Genomic DNA, 20,771 nt, shown 5'->3' on the forward strand with positions numbered 1-20,771 from the left:
AGCTCCCAGCTGTGTCATGTTCTGAAGGAATTAGGTGCTGATGATGTGGGAGAGATACAACAGACAACATAACTTCAGCTATTTAAATTCCAATTTGCAAAAGTATTTTATGTACTCAAAAGGAAAAACATAGAAGATGGTTTAGCTTCAAACATTAAACAGAGTGTTGTTCTAGTGAAACAGGAGGAAGTTTGGGGGAAATACTACTTAACAGCACATCTTGAAATAGAAGAGAGAAGGAAATAAAGGTTGAAAGATTCTAAAAAATGTATGATAGTTTTTAGCATCAACTGAACTTTTGTTCAGAAAAACATATTCTCTACTCACAGCAGAGGATCAAAGTTACAACACAATTATCAACACTTGCAATGTGATTTAAAACAAGTATGCCCCAAGTGCTAAAAGATGGGCCCTATACATCAAAGGGCACATACAAGTGGTCATAAAGGCAAAGCACCAATTAAATGAATTATTCTGTCATGTAAAACCCATCAAACAGATAAATCTGGAACATCTTTGGACACAGACTGATTTTAGCACCCCAACCAGAACTTTGGGATCTTGGATGACAGGAAGGTTGGAAAAAACTTGATTTGCCCAGGATCAAGATTGCTCAAGATGATTAGGAGTGGAAGCGGAGGGTGGGCCGGGTGAAGAGAGGAGGCACTTGCCCCAAGTCCCTCCTTCACTTACTGCTGATTCTGTAGGAACCTCCTGGCTGTGCTCAGGAGTGATTGCTCACTGACAGGATAGTTTCTGTGTTTTGGTCTCAGAGCTTTGGGGCCTTTCATTCTCTGTCAGTATGTTTCTGCCCCAGGTGAAGGCAATGTTCAACTTGCCTCTATCATCACCCCCTTTGGGGACTAGTTAACCTAAGTCATGGGTCCCCTGGGAAAACTTCAGGGACAGAAGCATTACCAAGCATTCCTGTCAGGGTGCGGGTCTGCGGTGGTAGTACAGGCCAAATCTTGCGAGGACCTTCTTCCTGTCGTCCTCCCTGCTCCGTCCATCCGAACCCAGTGTTGCGGGGGTGGGCCTGGGAGGGGAATCGAACCCTCTGGCAATAACCAAGCTGATAAACTGCTGAGCTGGTTTTAATTGAAGTGTGAGAAGGAGGTTTTAAGGCAGGTAGACAACATCCTGTTGTTCGGGCGCTCCTCTCTCTTTTTTGCACATCTGGCTGAACTGGGAGTCAGGTGGCTGACTCGTGTGCCTGGTTGCAGCAGCGGCAGCGGCAGCAGCCGGGCGGCAACTCCCTGCCAGCGTCCCACGCCTCACCCGCCCAAGAGTCCCCCAGGCCATGGATGCGGTGGCTGTGTATCACGGCAAAATCAGCCGGGAGACGGGGGAGAAGCTCTTGCTCGCCACGGGTCTGGACGGCAGCTATTTGCTGAGGGACAGCGAGAGCGTCCCGGGCGTGTACTGCCTGTGTGTGCTGTGAGTACGCCGCGGCGGGACCGGGGACCGAGGGGCGGCAGGGGCGGCGGCGAGGCCTCCTCCACTGCCCACCGCAAGGCCCGAGGTCCCCCGCTGGGGATTTCAAGCCCCGGGCCACCCGCGCTCCAGGAGGGGGCCTCCCCAGCGCCTTTGGGGGCGGCGGCGGCAGAGAATGCCCTCTGGGATGGGGAAACGCAGCCTAGAACTGACCTTGCCTTCGGAAAAAGGCTCAGGCTCCCGACTTCGTTTTGACCTCTAGGTCAAACTACAAGCCTGCAACGTGGAGCCCTGGGATGGCCCAGAAGCCAGATTTGGGGCCACCAGCTCCTTAGAGAAGGGGAAGCCTCTCTCTCCAGCTCTCTTTAAATGGCATTGGCGGTGTCATCCCAAAGGAAGGCCGTCCAGTTCCGGGAGAGGAAGAAGATCAAGCAACTGAATCCATCACTTTAAGAAGGCACTTCTTTAAGTGACCACTTTAAGAACTAGTTAGGTCAGAATGCTGAGGAGGGGATATTTGTGAATAAAACCGCCTCTCTGGATCTGCTTATTTAGCTTTCTTTAGAGGAGTTGTGTGGTGGGTGGGGAGGAAGGGGGTTTCAGAAATAGAGCCCTTGTTGATAAAATCTAGGACTGACAATAGCGGTGAAGGACACAGAGGGAAAACACCCTCGTGTGATTCAGCTTTGCCCTTTACCTAGGCTTCTCTTAGTCTAACGCCCCATTTTGAATCAAATGCACCTTCATCTTTGCTTCAGCGCTCCTGAGTTAGATCTAATCTTGTGCTAGTCTGATGCTGACTTTGGCAAGTTAATCTCTCAGTACCTCTGTTTTCTTATCCATAAAATGGATACAATATTACTTCCTACGTCACAGGAGTGTGAGGGTTAAGTGTTATCATGCAGGTAGAAAAATTAGCACTAGACCTGACACATAGTAAATGTTCAGTAAAAGTAAGCTATTGTTATTATTATTATTGTATACTTTTTTTAGTCTAGTTCTTTCAGTACTTATTATTTTTATTATATTCTTTCTTTTTTGGGTCAAATTCTCACAGGACATTTCTAAGGAAGTACCTTGCCCAATCACTTTTTGTTAGCAGGATAAAAACACCGTGAAAACACCAACCCTGTACAGTAGGTTCTAAACAGAAAGAAAATGAAGGAAAAAGCTCAGTAGTAATTTTGGTATCTGAAGATACACTGCAAGATTTTGAAGTTCCTTCTGGGTCAGTTCCTTCTGAGCCTGGTGTTAGAGGACTTGCATTGTTTATTGTGTTTTTAAAATGGTCAAGACATGTTTGTGGCAACTCTCAGGCCATGCTAAATACATTTATTATAGAAGTTTCAAGGGAAATAATGTGCAAGCTATTGAATCTCTTGGGCTCAGATCTTACGTTTTCTTTATATTATTTTTTCCAAATGGAAACCAGAGAAGGTCAATAAAAGTCAACTAGTATCCCTAAGCTCTTATCAAAAGAAAGTGCAGTGAGTGGACTGGTGAAAGGGGCTTCTTACAGGAAGCTGACAAAGGAGGTAGTGGGCGCCTTAATCTGGAGATGAAAAATAAGGTACAAAAGAAGCCTGGGAATGGGAGGAAGAGCAGGGGACAATGTGTGGCAGGATGCACCTGAAGCTTCAGACACTCTGGCCTCTATTGTTTCCCAAGCTTGCCAAGCGGGTTCCCCGCTTAGTATCTTCTCACTTATTGTTCCTTCTGCCTAACCCCTCAGAGATAACATCTTTGACCATCCTATCTCAAATAACTACCCTCTCCCTGTCACACTCCATCACTTCATTTTTCTTCAAGAAGCTTTAAACTATCTGATGTTTGCTTGTTTACTTATGTATTTCTGGGCTCTCCTGCTAAAAATTTCCATGAGGACAGGGACATCATCTCCTGTATCAGGAACACAGCCTGGCATATGATAGGCACTCGATAAACATTTTTAAATTAACAAATGATTTATCAGGGCAAATACTTTTCCTTACTGCAGAGAGATTTGGGGCTGATATCAAGAGGCCAAGGTGTGGACTCTGGTGAAGTCATTCAACTTCTCTGGGTCTTGGATTCCATATTTGTAAAACAGGAGTAGTTTATGTGTGCCCTACCTTCTCCATAGGATTACTGCTGATGAAATAGGCAAGAGAGAAGGACAGCCTTAGCCTTTTGCCCATGTAGGCCAGGACCACATAAGGAATTAATTTAGGCATTTACATTTACATTTTTATCAAACATTTACATTTTCATCCAAAATGAAATCTTGCATAAATGCGGTTTTTGTGACTCAGATTTCCATGCAAACTTCCTTCTGAAGTAGCAGAAAATAGACAAATTGGAGGCCCCTCTAGCATGCCTTTTGATGAGCTCTCCAGGTCCTAGAGGGTGATGGCTAGACTGCTGCAGAGGGAAGACACACGGATATATTGCCTCCTATGACAGTTTCTCAACCTTTTCGAGCCAAGGATCCCTTTCAATAAACATAAACATTCATTTCTCCTTTTTTAGTACCACGCTGCAGGAACAAAATCAAATTTTATTTTGAAATAAACCACATACTCATCTTCAACCAAAACACGTATGGTTATGATCTGCAGTAGAAATAACAGTGTAAATGGTGTCATATATACATAGGCAACAAGGTATAGCTAACAAGCATGCATTGAGCATAGGGTTCACTCAGAATAGTTTCTCATTCTATCTTTTGTTTATTCTCATTATCCGAGAAGGTTCGGTTGAGCTTTAGTTTCTGTATTTTTACTGTGGAAATCACATATTGCATATGCCTTTCGAACTGTACTTTAAACTATGCTTTCTAACTATGCTCCTTTTCCCAGTTCTGACCCCCCAATCACGGCCTATAGATATGGCCTTTTCTTCCATTCATTTTGGAAAATTGAGTCTCGTAAAGTATTAAAGAAATTTTCCATATATAGGATGGCTTACCTTCATTTAAAGTAAGAATTTTTTCTTTCACTTATTTTCAATAAATAAATCTAGATTTTGGTATAAAAAGCCTATTTTTTAAACTTTTTTTATTGAGTTATAGTCATTTTACAATGTTGTGTAAAAAGTCTATTAAAATAGTTCTTAAATACCTATTCATATTATAGGAAATTTGAAAAATGTAGATAATGGAAGTGAGGAAAAAGCATCTATAGTTTTATAACCCAAAGGCAATTATTCTTGAAAATTAAGCGATTTTTGTTCTATATTTTAATAAAATAAATTATAAACACACATGTACTCTCATAATATTGTATTCTGCTGCATTTTCTACTTAACATGAAAAAAGCCCATTTACATATAATGTTCTTACAAATGATTTTAAAACATTATTTTTAATGGCCTCATGATAGTCCAACCAGTCCAACTATATTTTCCTTAACCAGTCATTTATTTTTAGACATCTGAATCATTCCATTTTTTTTGCAATTATAAATTCCATCATAATTTCATATTTCAGTCCATAAAGGTTTTCTTGTATTTATGATTACTTTTTTATAATGAATTTCAAGATGTGCAACTTCTAGATCAGAAAACACAAACAGCTTAAGATATCTGATGTATACGTGATCACCAAATATTTTTTCCTAAATGATTATTCCAGTTTATATATATGCTCACCAGTAATGCGTGAAAGTGTCTCTTACCACACCCTCCCTAGAAATGGGTATTCTTGTTAAAAAAAAAAATTCTTGAAATTTGATGTCTCATTCTTTATTTCATATTTCTTTAATTCTTTAATGAATGTCTTTTACGTGATTGGTAAACTGTTGTATTTCTTTGTTCATGAACTGGCTCTTTGTGTACTTTGCCCATTTAACCATTTGGATCTCACTATTTTTCTTAACACATTATGAGTTGTATATACTAATCCTTGATCTTTTGCAGTTATCTTTTCTCAGTTTGGTGCTTGCCATTACTTTTCTTTGACACACAAAAAAATTAACATTTTTAGTAGTCAAGTCCGTCACTCATTTTCTTTCTGATTTCTCCCTTTGCTTCCCAACTGAGAAAGTTCTTTCATCTCCAGAAGTGTCATAAAACTTCACTTCAGGTTTGTTTTAAATTTATGGTTTGGTTAGTTTACAGTTAACTCTGTAATTCAATTTGGAATTTTATTTTGATGTGCAGAAAAGATCTAATTTGATTTTATTTCAAAATAGCTAATAATTTATAAATAAGACTTCCATTCCTGATTGATTTATTAGCTTACTTTACAATATATTAAATTTTTACATATAACAGTTATTGTTTTACAACTATCTGGCTCAAGTGATCTATTATTCTTGTACTACTAGTGCTATATGATAATGCTTTAATACATTTAAAAAATTGTTTGCTATTCTTACCTGTTGGTTCTTCAAGATGAAATCTAGAATAATTTTGTTAAGTTAAAAAATCTCATTGAGGTTACATTAAATTATTAATAAATTAAGGAGGAACTGTCATCTTTAAAGAATTTGGTCTTCCCATCCAAAAACCTGATATATCTCTTGAGTTATTAATTTAGTCATTTCCATCCATCAATAGAGGTTTGTATTTTTCTTCCTGTAGGTCTTGAATAGTTTTTGTTAAGTTTATTCCTATTTATTGTGTGTATGAATGTATCTTTTTTTATTGAAGTATACTCAGTTCACAATGTTGTGTCAACTTCTGGTGTACAGCACAATAATTCAGTCATACATATACATACATATATTTGTTTTCATATTCTTTTTATTTTTTTGTTTCTAATATAAATGGAATCTTTTCCCATCACATTTTCATTTGCAATAGAAAAGCTACTGACTTTATGTATTTTTCTTGTATTCATCCAGTATACTAAATGTTGTTAGTAATGCACATAGTTTAATTTAATTTAATTTTATTTTATTCTTTTTGGTTTTCAAGGTATATCAACTTTCTTTTCACTAATGTACCTATCTATGAGCCCTCACATTTCTTCCCTTTTCACTCTCAGTGTAGACAGCCATTGAGAAAGTCCTTAATACTCACTGAGATAGTTTGATGGTGATAAAGGAAAAACCAATTTAAAATAACTAGTTTGAAGAAATAGTTGATTTCCATAATTAGCATCCTCTGTACATATCTGAGTTTGCTATTTATCTTATAGAAGATTTGGAAGAAGAAATGCTATTATATTCTTTAGCCTCAAGGACATATAATGAAGTCATTTGACATATATGTCTTTAGGTAAAAGGTTAATTATCTTTTTGTCCCTTAAGATTTAAAGGGTGACTGGAAATAAAGTGCCTAGCAAACAATTGAACTGGAGAAATGGAGGAAGGAGCAGTGATGAAATAAAATTCCAGCTCATTAGTTGTAATCGAGGGGAACAGTGTGGCAAAGAACTCAAAAGAATGAGAAATTATAACATAGAGTTAGTTTTTTAATACAATTGGATACATGGGTTGGTGCTACATTTATCTTTGTAATAATTTAGGCCCTTGGAATTATTTTGGATTATCTGAGTACAATCCATTAATAGCAAAGCAAGCCTGAAGGCCAGCCTAGAATTAAATTTGCAACATGCAAACCACCAAATGGACGGATCACAGAACAGTAAATCAAGTGTTGACTCCAGTTGACAGTGTAAAATTGAAGTTGAAAGATTAATCTGAAGATATCATTCAGCTTAAAGAGAAGGGGAAGCCTAGTTTGGCCTCTTTTGGGCGCTCCCCATCTGGCCTCTACGCTTCAGCCCCTTCCCTTGTTCGTGTCCTCAGTGGACACTTCCAGCCCCAAGGATTAGCAGACTCCCTCCCCTTTTGAAAACTGTCTTTTTGGATTCACCTTAAGACCGATTTGTTCATTCATTCCTTCTGATATATGAGAGAGGCAGCATAGAGAGTTGGTAAAGAGCCCATATCTTCTAGCCAGACCCTCTGAGTGTGCATCCCAATTCTGGCCCTTAACCAGCTATTTTATCTTGGGCAAGTTATTTAAACTTTCTGTGTCTCAGGTTCCTTACCTGTGAAAAGGGGGATGGTGATATTAATAGTACTTACCTCATAGGGTTGTTATTGAGAATTATTGCATCACTTAACATTTATAAAATTAATATGTAGTAGGTGTTTTTTAATATAAATAAAAGATCTCTAATTGCGAGACAAAGACCATCGTAGGAGTAGATAAATAAAATGCTATATGGCAGTTCAAGGGAAGAAGAGAGCATATTGTCATGACTCATCGAAACTGATATTATATAGTTTTACCATCAGACTTGAAGCTGAATGGCTTTTGATGGTTCTGAAAATTCAAATTCACTCTGAAAGAATGAAGATTGGGCCATAGGAAATTCAAAAACCTCTTGAATCAGAGCATAGTCTTAATAATGATGACTTTGTATAGGATGCCATTGCTTTGGATATGAAAGTTCTGAAATATTTGTCAAAAAATCAGTGACCATATAATTATGCCTTGAATTTTGCACACAACATTAATTTGTACAGACATAGACAGCTTGGGCACTAGCTTGCTTTATTTGCAGTGTCATGAAGAAGTCAGATGTAGCTAAACCTTTTCTTTTGTGTAGTCCTTGAAGTGGTGTAAAGAAGGAATTGATGTGGTTCTGTTAGTTTTACACCAAAATCTGTCCCCAACACTGACCCCTTTAGAAAATAAGAAATAAGTCAGGTTGCTTTCTTCTTTTCTATTTCTAACCAGAACACATTTTTAAGAGTTGGAGATAGCTTTTGAAAAAATAAAGACAAATTTTAATATTAGCAGGGAGTGAATCAACAGATGCTTTGTAGTCATTAAAATACAAAATACTGGCTAAGAAAATTAATTAATGGCTACAACAGCCACAAAAAAACTCCACTGTTTTCTACCAATTATTCATTTTCTAGATTCTTTTATGATAAATTTTAAATTCCAGGCTTATCAACAAGTGTGACAAAAGGTTTGATGGAAGAAGGAAGTTAAAATTACACTACTTTCTTGGTTTGTCTGTGTTAATGAGGAAGTCAGAGGAAAAATAATCCTAAAAGGGATGTAAAAGTTTTTAAAAATGGATGATATTTATCTGATTTGTGATTTGCTTAGGCTAGATTTGTAAATCTCCAAAGAGTAATTTTGCTTCTTTTTCTTTAAAAAAAATGTTGTTAGTCATTTGTCTAACTTTATAGGGAAAACTAATATGCAAGGATGCATTTATATTAGTTTAAATTTACTTCTAGGTTATATACATACAGGGACAGTTTTGAACAGTTGTAATCAGAGTGACATCTCCTTATGTCCACTTTTTTCCACATACCATCATTTTATATCAACATGGCCCGTGTGCTTAAAATTTTTTGAAAAATATAGCTCTCTAATATATTTGAATTTTGGTGTAATTTTGAAACATTCTTTCTGCTACCATTTGAGTATTTGAGTAACATTCCTTAGGTTAGTTCCATTTTTTCACTATTAAAATAGAACTACTATGAAAATCTTTGTCAAATTGCTGTTTCCATTTCATTCCTTGGAGTATATGAAGATAAGCAAGGTCATTAGGTCAAAAATATGCACGGTTTTATCGCTCTTGTTATAATTTGCCAACTTATTTCCTAGAACAGTGATTTTTCAGCAGACAGGGAGAGAGTGTGCATAGTTTGAAAAAACATAATCAATATTTTAATTTAATTTTATATTATAGATTATTGTTTCATAATTCAAGCTACAGAAAACAAAACTATGGAATCTTGTTGGGGAGGAGGGAGTAAAAAGTTCAGAAATACTACTTTATGAAGACTGAAACCATTTAAGAAGTTTCAGCTTATATTTAAATAAAATCGCATTCTTAAAGCATAGACCGAGTGATTCTGGGTGAGGTGGAATAGAGGTGCCCAGTGTGAGTGGAGGAAGCCAGCTTGATTTCGGGAACATTGCAATCAACATTCCCAATGAGATGTGAGCCTTCTCTATGCATTTTAACCAGTCTTTCTCTAAATTTAATGTTCCTACAAATCATCTGGAAATCTTGTTAAAATGCAGATTCTGACTCTGCAACTCTGGGGTGGGGCCTGAGATTCTACATTTCTAACAAGGTCCTCGGTGATGCACTGCTATTACCCTGGGAACTTGAATTGCACCGTTTTAAATCTCTTCCATCCGTGATACACAATGGGAGTTGACTACAGGGGATCCTTGTTCAGTTCAGCAACTTGGAAGTGAGAGAGATGAACTGCTGGCTTGTTTGAGGGGCTGAAGCAATTTTGCTCATTCAGAAATTTGAGGAGTTGGGAAGCAGGAGATTGTTAAAATCCGACAGGTTAATCACAAGAAGTTTTATGTGCCACTAACATCAGGTTGTTCAGAGACTGAAGGAGGTAAGGACTTTTGAAGTGGTACTCGGGTTCCTGCCGCTTAACTGAAAGTGCGATAAGATCAGATTCGTTAGGAAACAATTTTCAAAACAGACTCATTTATTTTGACTAAATGAGGCTGAATGATAGTAGGGAGATAGACTGATTGTATTTTTTAAAAAACCCACTGTTTTAGAAAGTGGGAAGCCAGTTGCCTATGATTTTGCTTGCATTGTTGCTGAGATTGTAAATAATGCGTTTCCTCAACACTTTTAATGATACTGAATTATTGCTATTAATCGCTAACCATAGGGGAAATGCAACTAAATGCGTATACTATTTCCCTGCTCCTATCTCCATTTTGCTGTGTGACTATAAGAAAATCACTTAAAGCCTTACGTTTAGAGTTCCCATGGTGAAAAATGGAAATCAAAGCTCTTGCCTTATTCCCCATAGAGTACTTACTGAAATCAGTGGGCTCTGAGGTAGATTTCAACTGCTTAAAAAAAAAAAAAGACTTTTACAATGTAATTTTTAATGTTTATTTAGCATATTATTATATATATGCATATATCACACTATTTAAAATATGATCTCAATATTCTGGCAAACCTTTGTAAAATGAAACATTTCCTGTAATCACACCAGCAATTAAATTGACCTTTTTTTGATTTCACAAATTGAATAAACCTGAATAGAGTGTCTTAGATCTATTTTTTGAATCCTTTAGGTGATAGTACTGATGGATATTGATTAAAAATAAAGTAATTTAATCCACATCTAAAGACTTTTATAGGGGATTAATGGTAAATGAGGTCGATTACTCAAGGATGACCCTGTTTGGAATGCTTTAGAATCCTCTGTTGTTTTAGGCTTAAAAAGATTTATTTTTACCAGAGTTAAGCATGCATTCTAACCAAAGATGTATATTGACCTAAGCTTGTACCTAAGCATAACAATCAGAAAAGGTCTGAAATAAAACTCTGTTGGTGCAGATTCAGATTCATAATTTGAAACAATTCAGTATAAAATTTACTTTACTTTTCGATGAAGCAAAAGCTTGTTAGGCAAATTAAGTAGCAGTACTATATTTACTAAAATATACATAATTCATCTTAGTGTGGGGATCAAGAGCTGGGGCTCAGAGTCAAAGAGGCCTGATTTAAATCCCATCTTTGCTGCTTGATCTCTAGTGAGGCATTCGTTACTTAACTTCTCGGTCTCAGTTTCCTCATCTATAAAATAAATATCACAATATACACTTCATAGGATTATTGTTGGGCCCAAAAGGGATAATGCACAGCACATTGCTGTGGGCTGAATCGTGTCCCTGTCAGAGTTATATGTTGAAGCCCCAACTCCCCCTGTGGATGTATTTGGAGAACCTTTAGGAAGTAATAAAGGTTACATGAGATCATAAGGGTAGGGCTCTAATCCAATAGGGTGTTGGCCTTAGAAGAAGAGAGAGATCTCCCTCTCTCAAAGAATGCACACAAAGAAGAGGTCATGTGAGCACACAGCAAGAAGGCGACTGCCTACAAGCCAAGAGAAGAGGCCTTGGAAGGAAACCTATGTCGCTGGCACTTTCATCTTGGACTTCCAGCCTCCAGAACTGCGAGAAAATAAATTTCTTTTGTTTAAGCCACTCAGTCTATGTTATTTTGTTATGGCAGCCTGAGCAGACTAATACAGATTTTGGTACTGAAAAGTACAGTGCTGCTGTAACAATTACCTAAAAATGTGGAAATGGCTTTGGAACTGGGTAATGGATAGAGGCTAGAGGAGTTTGGAGGTACCTGCTAGAAAAATCCTGCACTGCTGTGAGTACTGTTGGTACAGTGATGGATGTTAAAGGTCATTCTGATGAGGTCTCAGATGGAAATGAGGAACATGTTGTTGGAAACTAGGGGAAAGGCCATCCTTGTTATAAATGGCAAAGAACTTGGCAGAACTATGTTCGAGTATTTTGTGAAAGGTAGAACTTGCAAATTGGATATTTAGCTGGAGAGATTTCTAAGCAAAGTGTTGAAGGAACAGCTTGGGACCTCCTGACTGTTTATAATAAAATGCAAAAGGAAAGAGATGAACTGAAGAAGGAATTGTTAAGCAAAAAGAAACCAGACTTAAAGATTTGGAAAATTCTCAGCCTACTCACATGGCAAAAAATGAGGACACTTGGTCTGGGGAGAGCACCAAGGATGTGGCTGGATAATCACTCCTTAAGGAGATTACTTATGATGCTTATGATGTTAACTAGCCATCCCAGAAGAAGCCAAGACTAGAGTCCAGACCAAAGCATCAGAGACACTGTCAGCTTGGACCAAACTGGACAGGACAATAGAACAATTTGGCTGCAAATATGCTTAATTTTTCAAGAAAATGGAAAAATGACCCTGAAGACAATCCAGAGAGCAGCCTGGGGCAAGGCTGCTCCCATCTAGGTTTCAAAGGTGGGATCAGTGCCCAAGAGATCGAGGTGGATGTCCCACCCCACCATCAGCCCCACTGCAGAGCCATGGGAGTGACAGTGCCACCCAGTGGACCTGGAGGGCAGAGCATCAATCCAAAAAGGATTTTTCTCAAGCATTAAGATCTAATGGAATTTACCTTATGAGGTTTTGGACTATTTTGGAACTTGTCACCCCTGTTTACCTTCTAATATGTTCCTTTTGGAATGAGAATATCTATCCTATGCCTGTCCCACTTTTGGAAGCACATGACTTGTCTGGTTTTACAGGTTCACAACTGGAAAAGAATTTTGCCTCAGCATCAGTCTTATCCTGAATCTCACCCACATGTGATTAGATGAAATTTATATGAGATTTTGAACTTTAGACTTTAGAGTTGATACTGAAATGTGTTTAAGACTTTTGGGGCTCTTGGGATGGAATGAATGTATTTTGCATGTGAGAAGGATGTGAATTTTGGGGTGCCAGTGTTGGAATGCTATGGACTGAGTCATACCGCCCATTCATATGTTGAAGCTTAACCCTCAATGTGGCTGTATTTGGAGATAGATAGGCCTTTAGGATGTAATTAAGGTTAAATGAGATCATAAGAGTGGGGCCCTAATCCAACAGGATTGGTGGCCTTATAAGAAGAGTGATCTCTTTCTCCATGCACACTCACACAAAGAAAAGCTCGTGTGAGCACACAGCAAGAAGGTGGCTGCCTACAAGCCAAGACAAAAGGCCTCAGAATAAGACCTATGTTGCTGGCACCTTGATCTAGCCTCCAGAACTATGAGAAAATAAATTTCTTTTGTTTAAGCCACCCGGTCTATGGTATTTGTTATGGTAGCCTGAGCAGACTAATACAGAATGTAAAACTCTTCACATGTAGTAAAAATCAACTATACAGATATACAGTATGCATGCACACTGAATAATGGGGGGAAGCATTTACCCCAACTAAAAAGACAAGCTGATTTCAAGAAATTTAGCAGGACTGCTTTTTAATTCAAATTACTATTAGTACTATAATATATTATAAAATTATACAGGAATATAGCATACTTATTATAATTAATATTATTATTACTGTTAACTTAAGTGAGTCAAATAGTACCTTATCCCAGTGAAATGTTTTCATCTTAAGCTCTATATGTACTTAAAAATAATGTAACTATACTTTGTTAAGTCTGTTTAATAACTCATGATGTTTTACCAATTACCATAGGTCTCTAGTTTCTTTCTGTCCCAATAGTCTCTCAACTTGACAAATCTTAGGAGTGTGAGTTCCCACATTAAAAAACAAACAAACAAACAAACAAACAAAAAAACCCCGAAAAGATAAAGAAAGCTTACTGAGAACTGTGATTAGCTGGATATACTATGCAAACAAATTAGATTCCACAGATTTTTCTTTCTATGAATGCAATTGTGCCATATACGTGTGTCCCAGTATATGTAACATTAATATGTAATAGTTGAGACACCAATTTAGAGCATCCACTGTTCTTTTGGAATTTTTCAGTAATGGAAGTTTATTCTTTCACAGGTATCAAGGTTACATTTATACATACCGAGTTTCCCAGACAGAAACAGGTTCTTGGAGTGCTGAGGTATAGCTCTTTTATTTATTTTTGCTTCTGGGGGTATCAGGGAGGTGTTTGAAATTTAGGCTGGTTTTATAAAAGAATTGTCAAATCCTACATGCCCAAAATATTCATCAGATTCAAATCACTAAAGCTCTAATCCAAAATTGTTCATGGATCATTAAGAAGTCTTTAGAGAATTTTGGTCCCAGTTGTGTTCAGCCGTCATAGTATGGAGTGGTCTCACACTGTGGGGAAGATAGCAAAGTTGAAGGATTGTGTCAGACGTTTAGTGCCTATGGGAAATTTTTAAAAAGCATATTAAAAATAGATAAAAGGATTAAGTCAACAATTATTTACCAAATGATACAAATACAAGTGCTGGTTCTATGGCAGATTAAAACAACATGACTCCTGTTTTCTAAAAGCCTTTAAGACCCTGGGGGAGATACAATATGAATTAAATAGCAGTATGAGAGCCTGGAGTTTATTGTCAGATGAATCTGGGTTCTAGGTCTGATCCAACCCTCCCCCCTTCCTGAGCCGTCTATGACCTTGGGTAGGTTATTTAACTTTGCTTTGAACCAATTTCTTCATGTATAGAATGAGCATAAAAATAGTCCCTTACTCATAGGGCTTATTTGGAAGATTAAATGAGATAATGCATATAAAGAAAGTTCTTAGCCATGGGACCTGGCACGAAGGAAGCCCTGAAAAATGAGAACCTGCCCAAGTTGCTGAACAATATGATTACATACAGTCAAGCGTTACATTATTTAGCGTAAGGGTTCAAAGAAGGGAGGATTTTCCGAGTATCAGGGTGATCAGGGCTGCTCTATGTGTGGAGGCAGGACGCCCAGCTGAGCCCTGAGGGAAGGACATGGCGAGGTGGGATAGAGGGCACATTTCAGTGACTTTTTAAACAGTGCTCTACAGAATCCTAAGGCTCTTCCACCTGGGTGCTTCGGAGTTGCCCAGTAGGTTACAGAGGGAGAGGAGGACATATGTGGGCATGCTTTGGGTCCCCAGTTTGTCTTTCATCTGAGCAGGTCCTTTTATTTTGCTTATCACCTGGGGCAATGAGAAAGATTTCAATAGGAAAACGAGTTCTGATGGCTTTGAAAACATTTAACAGTCATTGTTCCATTGCAAGAAATGCCTGTAGAGTGAACCTCTTTCCAATACCAGGATCGTATATTACAATACTACCAAAATAGAGGTCTCTACACCTGAAACTTTTGACTTCAAATGCTTTCTCTGATTTCTGACTCTTTCAAACAGTCTGCCTTTATAATGAAAGCACTTCATTATGAGCTGTTTGAAAATATAAATGCTAATATCAACAGCTATTAATAACTCAATCTATGCATTTAAGAAACTCTAAAGTCTAGACTTAAAAAAAATTAGAATAGCTCTAACCTTTACAAATGCATCAGTAAACTAGGAAGCACAAATTGCAGACTACAAATGTTTTGAATTACTGAGATGAATTAGGGCAGTTTTTCAAACACATTGTTGCTTTATAACAGGATAATTAATACTACCATACTAATTAGAGGAAAAGCAGCACCATTTCTAATAAAAAGTGTTTATACCTGTTTATTTTTTTAATTCTCTGCATCACTGCAGAGATGATTGAATAAAAAATTAAATTTCACTTATTATGAGAAATAGTTGTGTATATATACATATATATGTATATAATTTGACCAGAAATAGCCCTTCACTCTAGAGAAATAGCCTTTAGCTGCTGAAGAATATTCTTTATGGAAAGGTTCTTCAATTAGTAGGGTTTATCTAACCTTTTCTTTTAAACTGGTTTTTTTCCATTTCAAATATAACATCCTTTGCACATTGTTACATGTTTGTGGTCATGTTAAGGAAGAGAGGGCTTATTGAACACAAATGCTCTCTGACCCATTTATATAATAATATTGTAATTATCTGCACCAAGAGAGCAGAAGATTGGCACGTTTTGTCCAAAGGGAAAAGAGTTTTTAAAAAACAAAACAAAACAAAAACCCAAAACCCCTTTACATTTATTTTTGAAATGCATATTGCATTTTTTTTCTGTCTACTAAATTTGCCTTCTTAGTTATGTTTCTGCTAAGGTGATATTAAACTAACGTGTATTCTCAGAGCTTATATCACCCAAAATTTCTCTAGAGCATATTGAAGACCAGCTGTGATCCAAAACATGTTTCCATGGATAACTGAGAGTTGACAGTTATAGGAAATGTGCAAATTTGAACAATAGCTGAGTTCAGTGACAGGATGGGAGATGTCAGTGGTACAATTCTTGTGGTAAATGTATTTTCAAAATTGGGTAAATAACAGATATTTATATTGCTTTTTGGAACAGTGCTTTAGTTTGCCATGCTGCAGGAAAAATCCTGGCAGTAGCACTCTATCTTCTGTGCAGTGGCTGTGCTAGAAAGCTAGGTATGTCTGAGATTTGTTTGAAAGAGTAAAATGAAATTGAACCCTGGATCCACTGAATTATGAAAGACAAATATTATGTGAATTTCTAGTTTGATACAGACTTTTAGATTTTATCATTGCCTAGTGTATTTATTTCATGTGACTCAGGCTAAAATTTTGCCAAATTGTTAATTCTTAGAATTCTACATACAGTCACCTACCATGAATTAACATGGCATTGTCAGTAGTACCTTGTAAAAAATATACTAAGCTCCCCTTGCTGACTTCAGTGCTTTTGGGCTTTTCTGGATATTTGATCATCAGTAGATGAGTAGATGTTAAATAATTTTACTTATTGACCTAAGCAAAGCACTATAAATTAGGTCAGTCATTTGCCAATGACACATTGCATGCCAAATTCAAATTGCTGTTTTACACCCAGTGCTTTTATTCTCCTGTGTTAGCGTGGATAATCAAGGGTTAATGGTGTATAAATCCCCATAAAAAAGATGCTTCTGTTGGTAAATGGTTTTACAAGCCACAAGAACAGCTAAAAAGATGTGTGGTTTGAAATCTTTCCACACCGAGGGAGTGTATAGTTTCTCCTCTGGTTGGTGACTTCACTAGAACTTGTTTGGTCTAGTCCTAATCTGAAAGGCAATAGACTGGGTCCTGGGATCTAGAGCCAACTCTGCCTCTGGTTATCTGCATGACCTTGGGCAAGCTGAATTCTCTCTTTGTATTTCCATTTTCTTATCTGTCAAATGGGGATAACCAAATCAGCCAAAAACTGTGAGGAAGTAGAAGGGGCAAGAGAAGGGAAAGTGCTTTGAAAGTGAAAAAGTACTCTAAGAAAGATCTAAGAAGGTATTTTGAGCCTATGATCTGCCTTTGCAATTTGGAGATTCTATCTTGGAGGCAAGGAACTGTTCAGACTCTTGTAAGAGTGGCCATATTATTTTGGATGGGGTCTCAGTAGAGTTCTGGAAAGGCGTTTTGACCCCAAGGGTGGAGCTGATTGGGAGTGTATTCTACCTCTACTGAGGCTCCAAGCTGTGTGAGCCTATGAGTGGACACTAATTTAAAGCTAGAAAGAACTTTTTCAGTGTTTTCTATGAAAAACTGTTTACCCCAATGTAGGAAATGACCAAGAGTTATGATGGATACAGTGTGCTATCTTCAGCATTTAGTCTAGTTGACAGAAGTCTGTATGCCAGCCTTCACGTTTTCTCATTAAATGCTAACAAACAGCTCCCACCTCCAAAATTTTCCAGATGGAATAGCTGAAAAACAGCTTTCTAAAAAAACCTGTCATTGTTCAATTGCTTATAGCAATACTATTTTATTTCATGTAAAAATGACAGTTTTGAGCTGCTGCCGAAAGCTTGGCTCAGACTTTTGCAGGAAATTGTTGTTGATTTCAAGCAGTGTCTTTGCAAGAGAAGTGATGCCAGGAAAGGAGTACATTTTAATAGTCACCTGCAAATAATGATCCCTTCAAAAACTAACCAAATAAATAAATAAAGGTGACCTTATAGAGTCTTTCATTTTCATGTCATAGAGAAAACCTGGTCACAGTGAAGTGTTGACGGAAAGAGCAATTTTGGGGAGGATAGGGAAGCTTCCCAAGGAGGAAAAAAATTGAACGTGAAGGATGAGGCAGGACATACCATGAGGTGAAAGAGCGTGAAGACTAACTAGCCACGCATCGTGTGCATCATAACAGCCAATTTGTAAGTTCCTGTGTAGAATTTTATAGTGTGGAATGATGACAGGGAGGATGGCTTCTCATTGTTGTTGCTTTGTTTGTTTCTTGGCTTTTTTGTTTGTTTTTGGTTCTTCAGGCTTATTAATGACCTGTCGGATCTGTGTTTTTTTCTCTGTTTAACTACATCCTCTCTGTTGGTGAATTCATTGTGGGTAATGGCCTGTGTACCCGTAGAGGTTCGGGATGTGATGGGTAGCAGGAAGGGCAGGGCGATGAGCAAGAGCTTGTATAAACTGATACTACCCTTGGGAGAACTGAAATGACAGCTCATTAGCTCCTCTTGCAGGGAAATTCAGCCAACCATAGTAAGCTCTTCTAGAGTGTTGTTTTTCCTTCTTCCTTATGTTTTCAAATATTTGAACAAGTTACACAAATGTTACCTCTCTAAGCATCCCTTGCACATTTTGTAGGCCCTTTTGGTATCATTAAGAGGTAGATGAATAATCTGCTTGGCCTTTTATTTTCCAGACAGCACCTGGGGTACGTAAAAGATTTTTCCGGAAAATAAAAAATCTCATTTCAGCATTTCAGAAGCCAGATCAAGGCATTGTAATACCTTTGCAGTATCCAGTTGAGAAGTCCTCAGCTAGAAGTACACAAGGTGCTACAGGTATGATTTACTGTTCATTTTTGACAGGGTTTGGAAGCTCAGTGCTATGAGTCAATCTATTCATAAACATATAGTTAGAGGAAGTTCTGTAAGAAAAAGGCGAAGATAGTAGATGTAAGCAGCAACTCAAGTGAGAGGGGACTATTCATATGCTGTGATTTCCATATGCTGTACTATAAGCTTTTAATAAAACTCTACAAAAATATAAAAAAATCCCATGAGCCCACAACGTTTTAATTTCTCTTGTCCCGTCTTGTTTTCTCCAGGCTGTCTGTTGACACATAAGTACCATTTCACTTCACTAATTCATACACAAATAATTTGAAAGATGGGACATTCAGAGAACATCTGGGCTTCTCCTTTACCTTTGCTTAGTAGACAGTGTTTTCCTCTCAGGGATGGAAAGGCTCCTGTTAGCTTGGCCCAGGTGATCCTGATTTCTGAATTTGTGGTGCTTGAATTAATAAAATTTTATTGTAGCAAAGGAAATTAATAGACTTTATTATTCCGCTAGCACAAATTGTTACATCTCCAGAGCAAAGCTATTTTAGTGTATGTGTCAAGCTAGTGACCGAATACTAGCCAATGTCCGCAGCTGTCAAATATGTGATTGTAGGTTCATCTATGGGAAGGGGTTAATCATTTGTTTGGAGTAACGGGACACTCCTTGATTTAAACAATAAATATTTATGATAAAAGAAAATGAGTTGTTATTTCCTTTTTTGACAGGGACCCAGGCTCAGTCATAAACTGACTCAAGTGGTGAATTAAATTAATGAGTAGTTAGTCTTTATAAAAGAAATATAAATACAACTCCAATTTACAAATTGGCTTAGTATTCCGTTCTTTGTAACTCAGTTTTAAATACTAGCTGCTTGAGCCATATCATTGGGTTATATCTTTGTGAACTTTATGCAGTGGGAAATTTTGCGGTGATACATTTGAGTTAACCTGTAATTTTAATAGCTTGTAAGTTTATCTTTTTTTGATTTTTGTTATTATTTTTCTTCAGGGAGAAGAGAAGATCCTGATGTCTTCCTGAAAGCACCATGAAGAAAAATAAACACCTTGTACTTTATTTTCAATAATTTAAATATATGCTAAGTCTTAAATATTGTAGATAATACAGTTTAGTGAGCTACAAATGTATTTCTAAAACCATCGTAGCCCTGTAATGGAAGCATCTAGCATGATGTTAAAGCTGAAACGGACTTTGCGGATAATGAGAAGCTTTGAAATGAGGATTGGGGAAAAATAATTCCACAGGTTCTTTTCAGTTATTATATTTACAAATGGGGAACGATTTAAAACGTAATGATACTTTATAAACGATTAATGTCAATTCTTGCCAAATATAAATAAAAGCAATCCTCCGTTTTTATCAAAAAACATCGTTTTTAGTGAAATATTATTTGATAGCTACTGAATTTAAAATGTCTTGCTTGATTACGTGGCAAGAAGCTGGTTGGGGTCCCTCATCTTTGTCATGCACGGCTCTGCTTTAGGTATTATGCTCTCCAGTGGCTGTGGTGTTGTAGGCTCTTTGGGGATTTATGAAACTGTGCACCGTGTGCTAAAAACAAGTACTAGACAGAGTGAAGAATTTCTGTTGAATTCTGAAAGCAACCTTCTTGTCTAGTGTTCTGATGTTGGGCAGTAAAATCCACGGACCAATCTGGAGATGAAAAATCCAATTTAAAATATGCTCTAAATGTTTATTATATTTAATGCTACCAGATTTGAAATTATATTAAATATCTGATGAAGTGGACTTTGCTTCTTTTCATTTACCTCTTCTGCCCCAGTAGTTGCCACTCCATGGAAAACCTCATTTTGAAAGGAAGCTTCTGCAGCTGGGCTCCTTGGCTATGGCTCCTGAGTAGCTGATTTACAAGCAGTCTCCCTATGAGGTGGCCCTGCAAGACCATTGGAAGCTTACGAGTTACATTAATTTTTGACAATTTCAAGTGATTGCAGCCTAAGTGAGAGCCAAGATTTTACGCAGTGATGGGTATTGCTATTTTCTTCTCACTTTTATATTTTCATGACTCTTGTGATTTGATCATATGTCAAGTTGTTTCAGTGCTCATAGGATTCGTTCACTCAGCAAACACAATAGGCACTCGGGTAGAGAAGTAAAAACACCTGTTCCTTACGCTCAGGCAGCTCACTGTCTAGTCGGACAAGAAAACAATAGCAATAAAA

General features: G+C 37.4%; 1 protein-coding gene across 1 annotated transcript; it reads left to right on the plus strand.

The window, feature by feature from the left end:
• Positions 1-1,087: 1,087 nt before the first annotated feature.
• Positions 1,088-20,337, plus strand: SH2D1A (SH2 domain containing 1A). Its single transcript, XM_010963920.3, has 4 exons — positions 1,088-1,437; positions 13,731-13,794; positions 18,425-18,566; positions 19,579-20,337. Exons 1-4 carry the CDS (start codon positions 1,301-1,303, stop codon positions 19,617-19,619), a joined length of 384 nt encoding a protein of 127 aa, XP_010962222.1. The 5' UTR covers positions 1,088-1,300; the 3' UTR covers positions 19,620-20,337.
• The last annotated feature ends 434 nt before the right edge of the window (positions 20,338-20,771 follow it).

Source organism: Camelus bactrianus, chromosome X (genome assembly GCF_048773025.1).
Source record: "Camelus bactrianus isolate YW-2024 breed Bactrian camel chromosome X, ASM4877302v1, whole genome shotgun sequence".
In the NCBI taxonomy this organism is placed as follows: Eukaryota; Metazoa; Chordata; class Mammalia; order Artiodactyla; family Camelidae; genus Camelus; species Camelus bactrianus.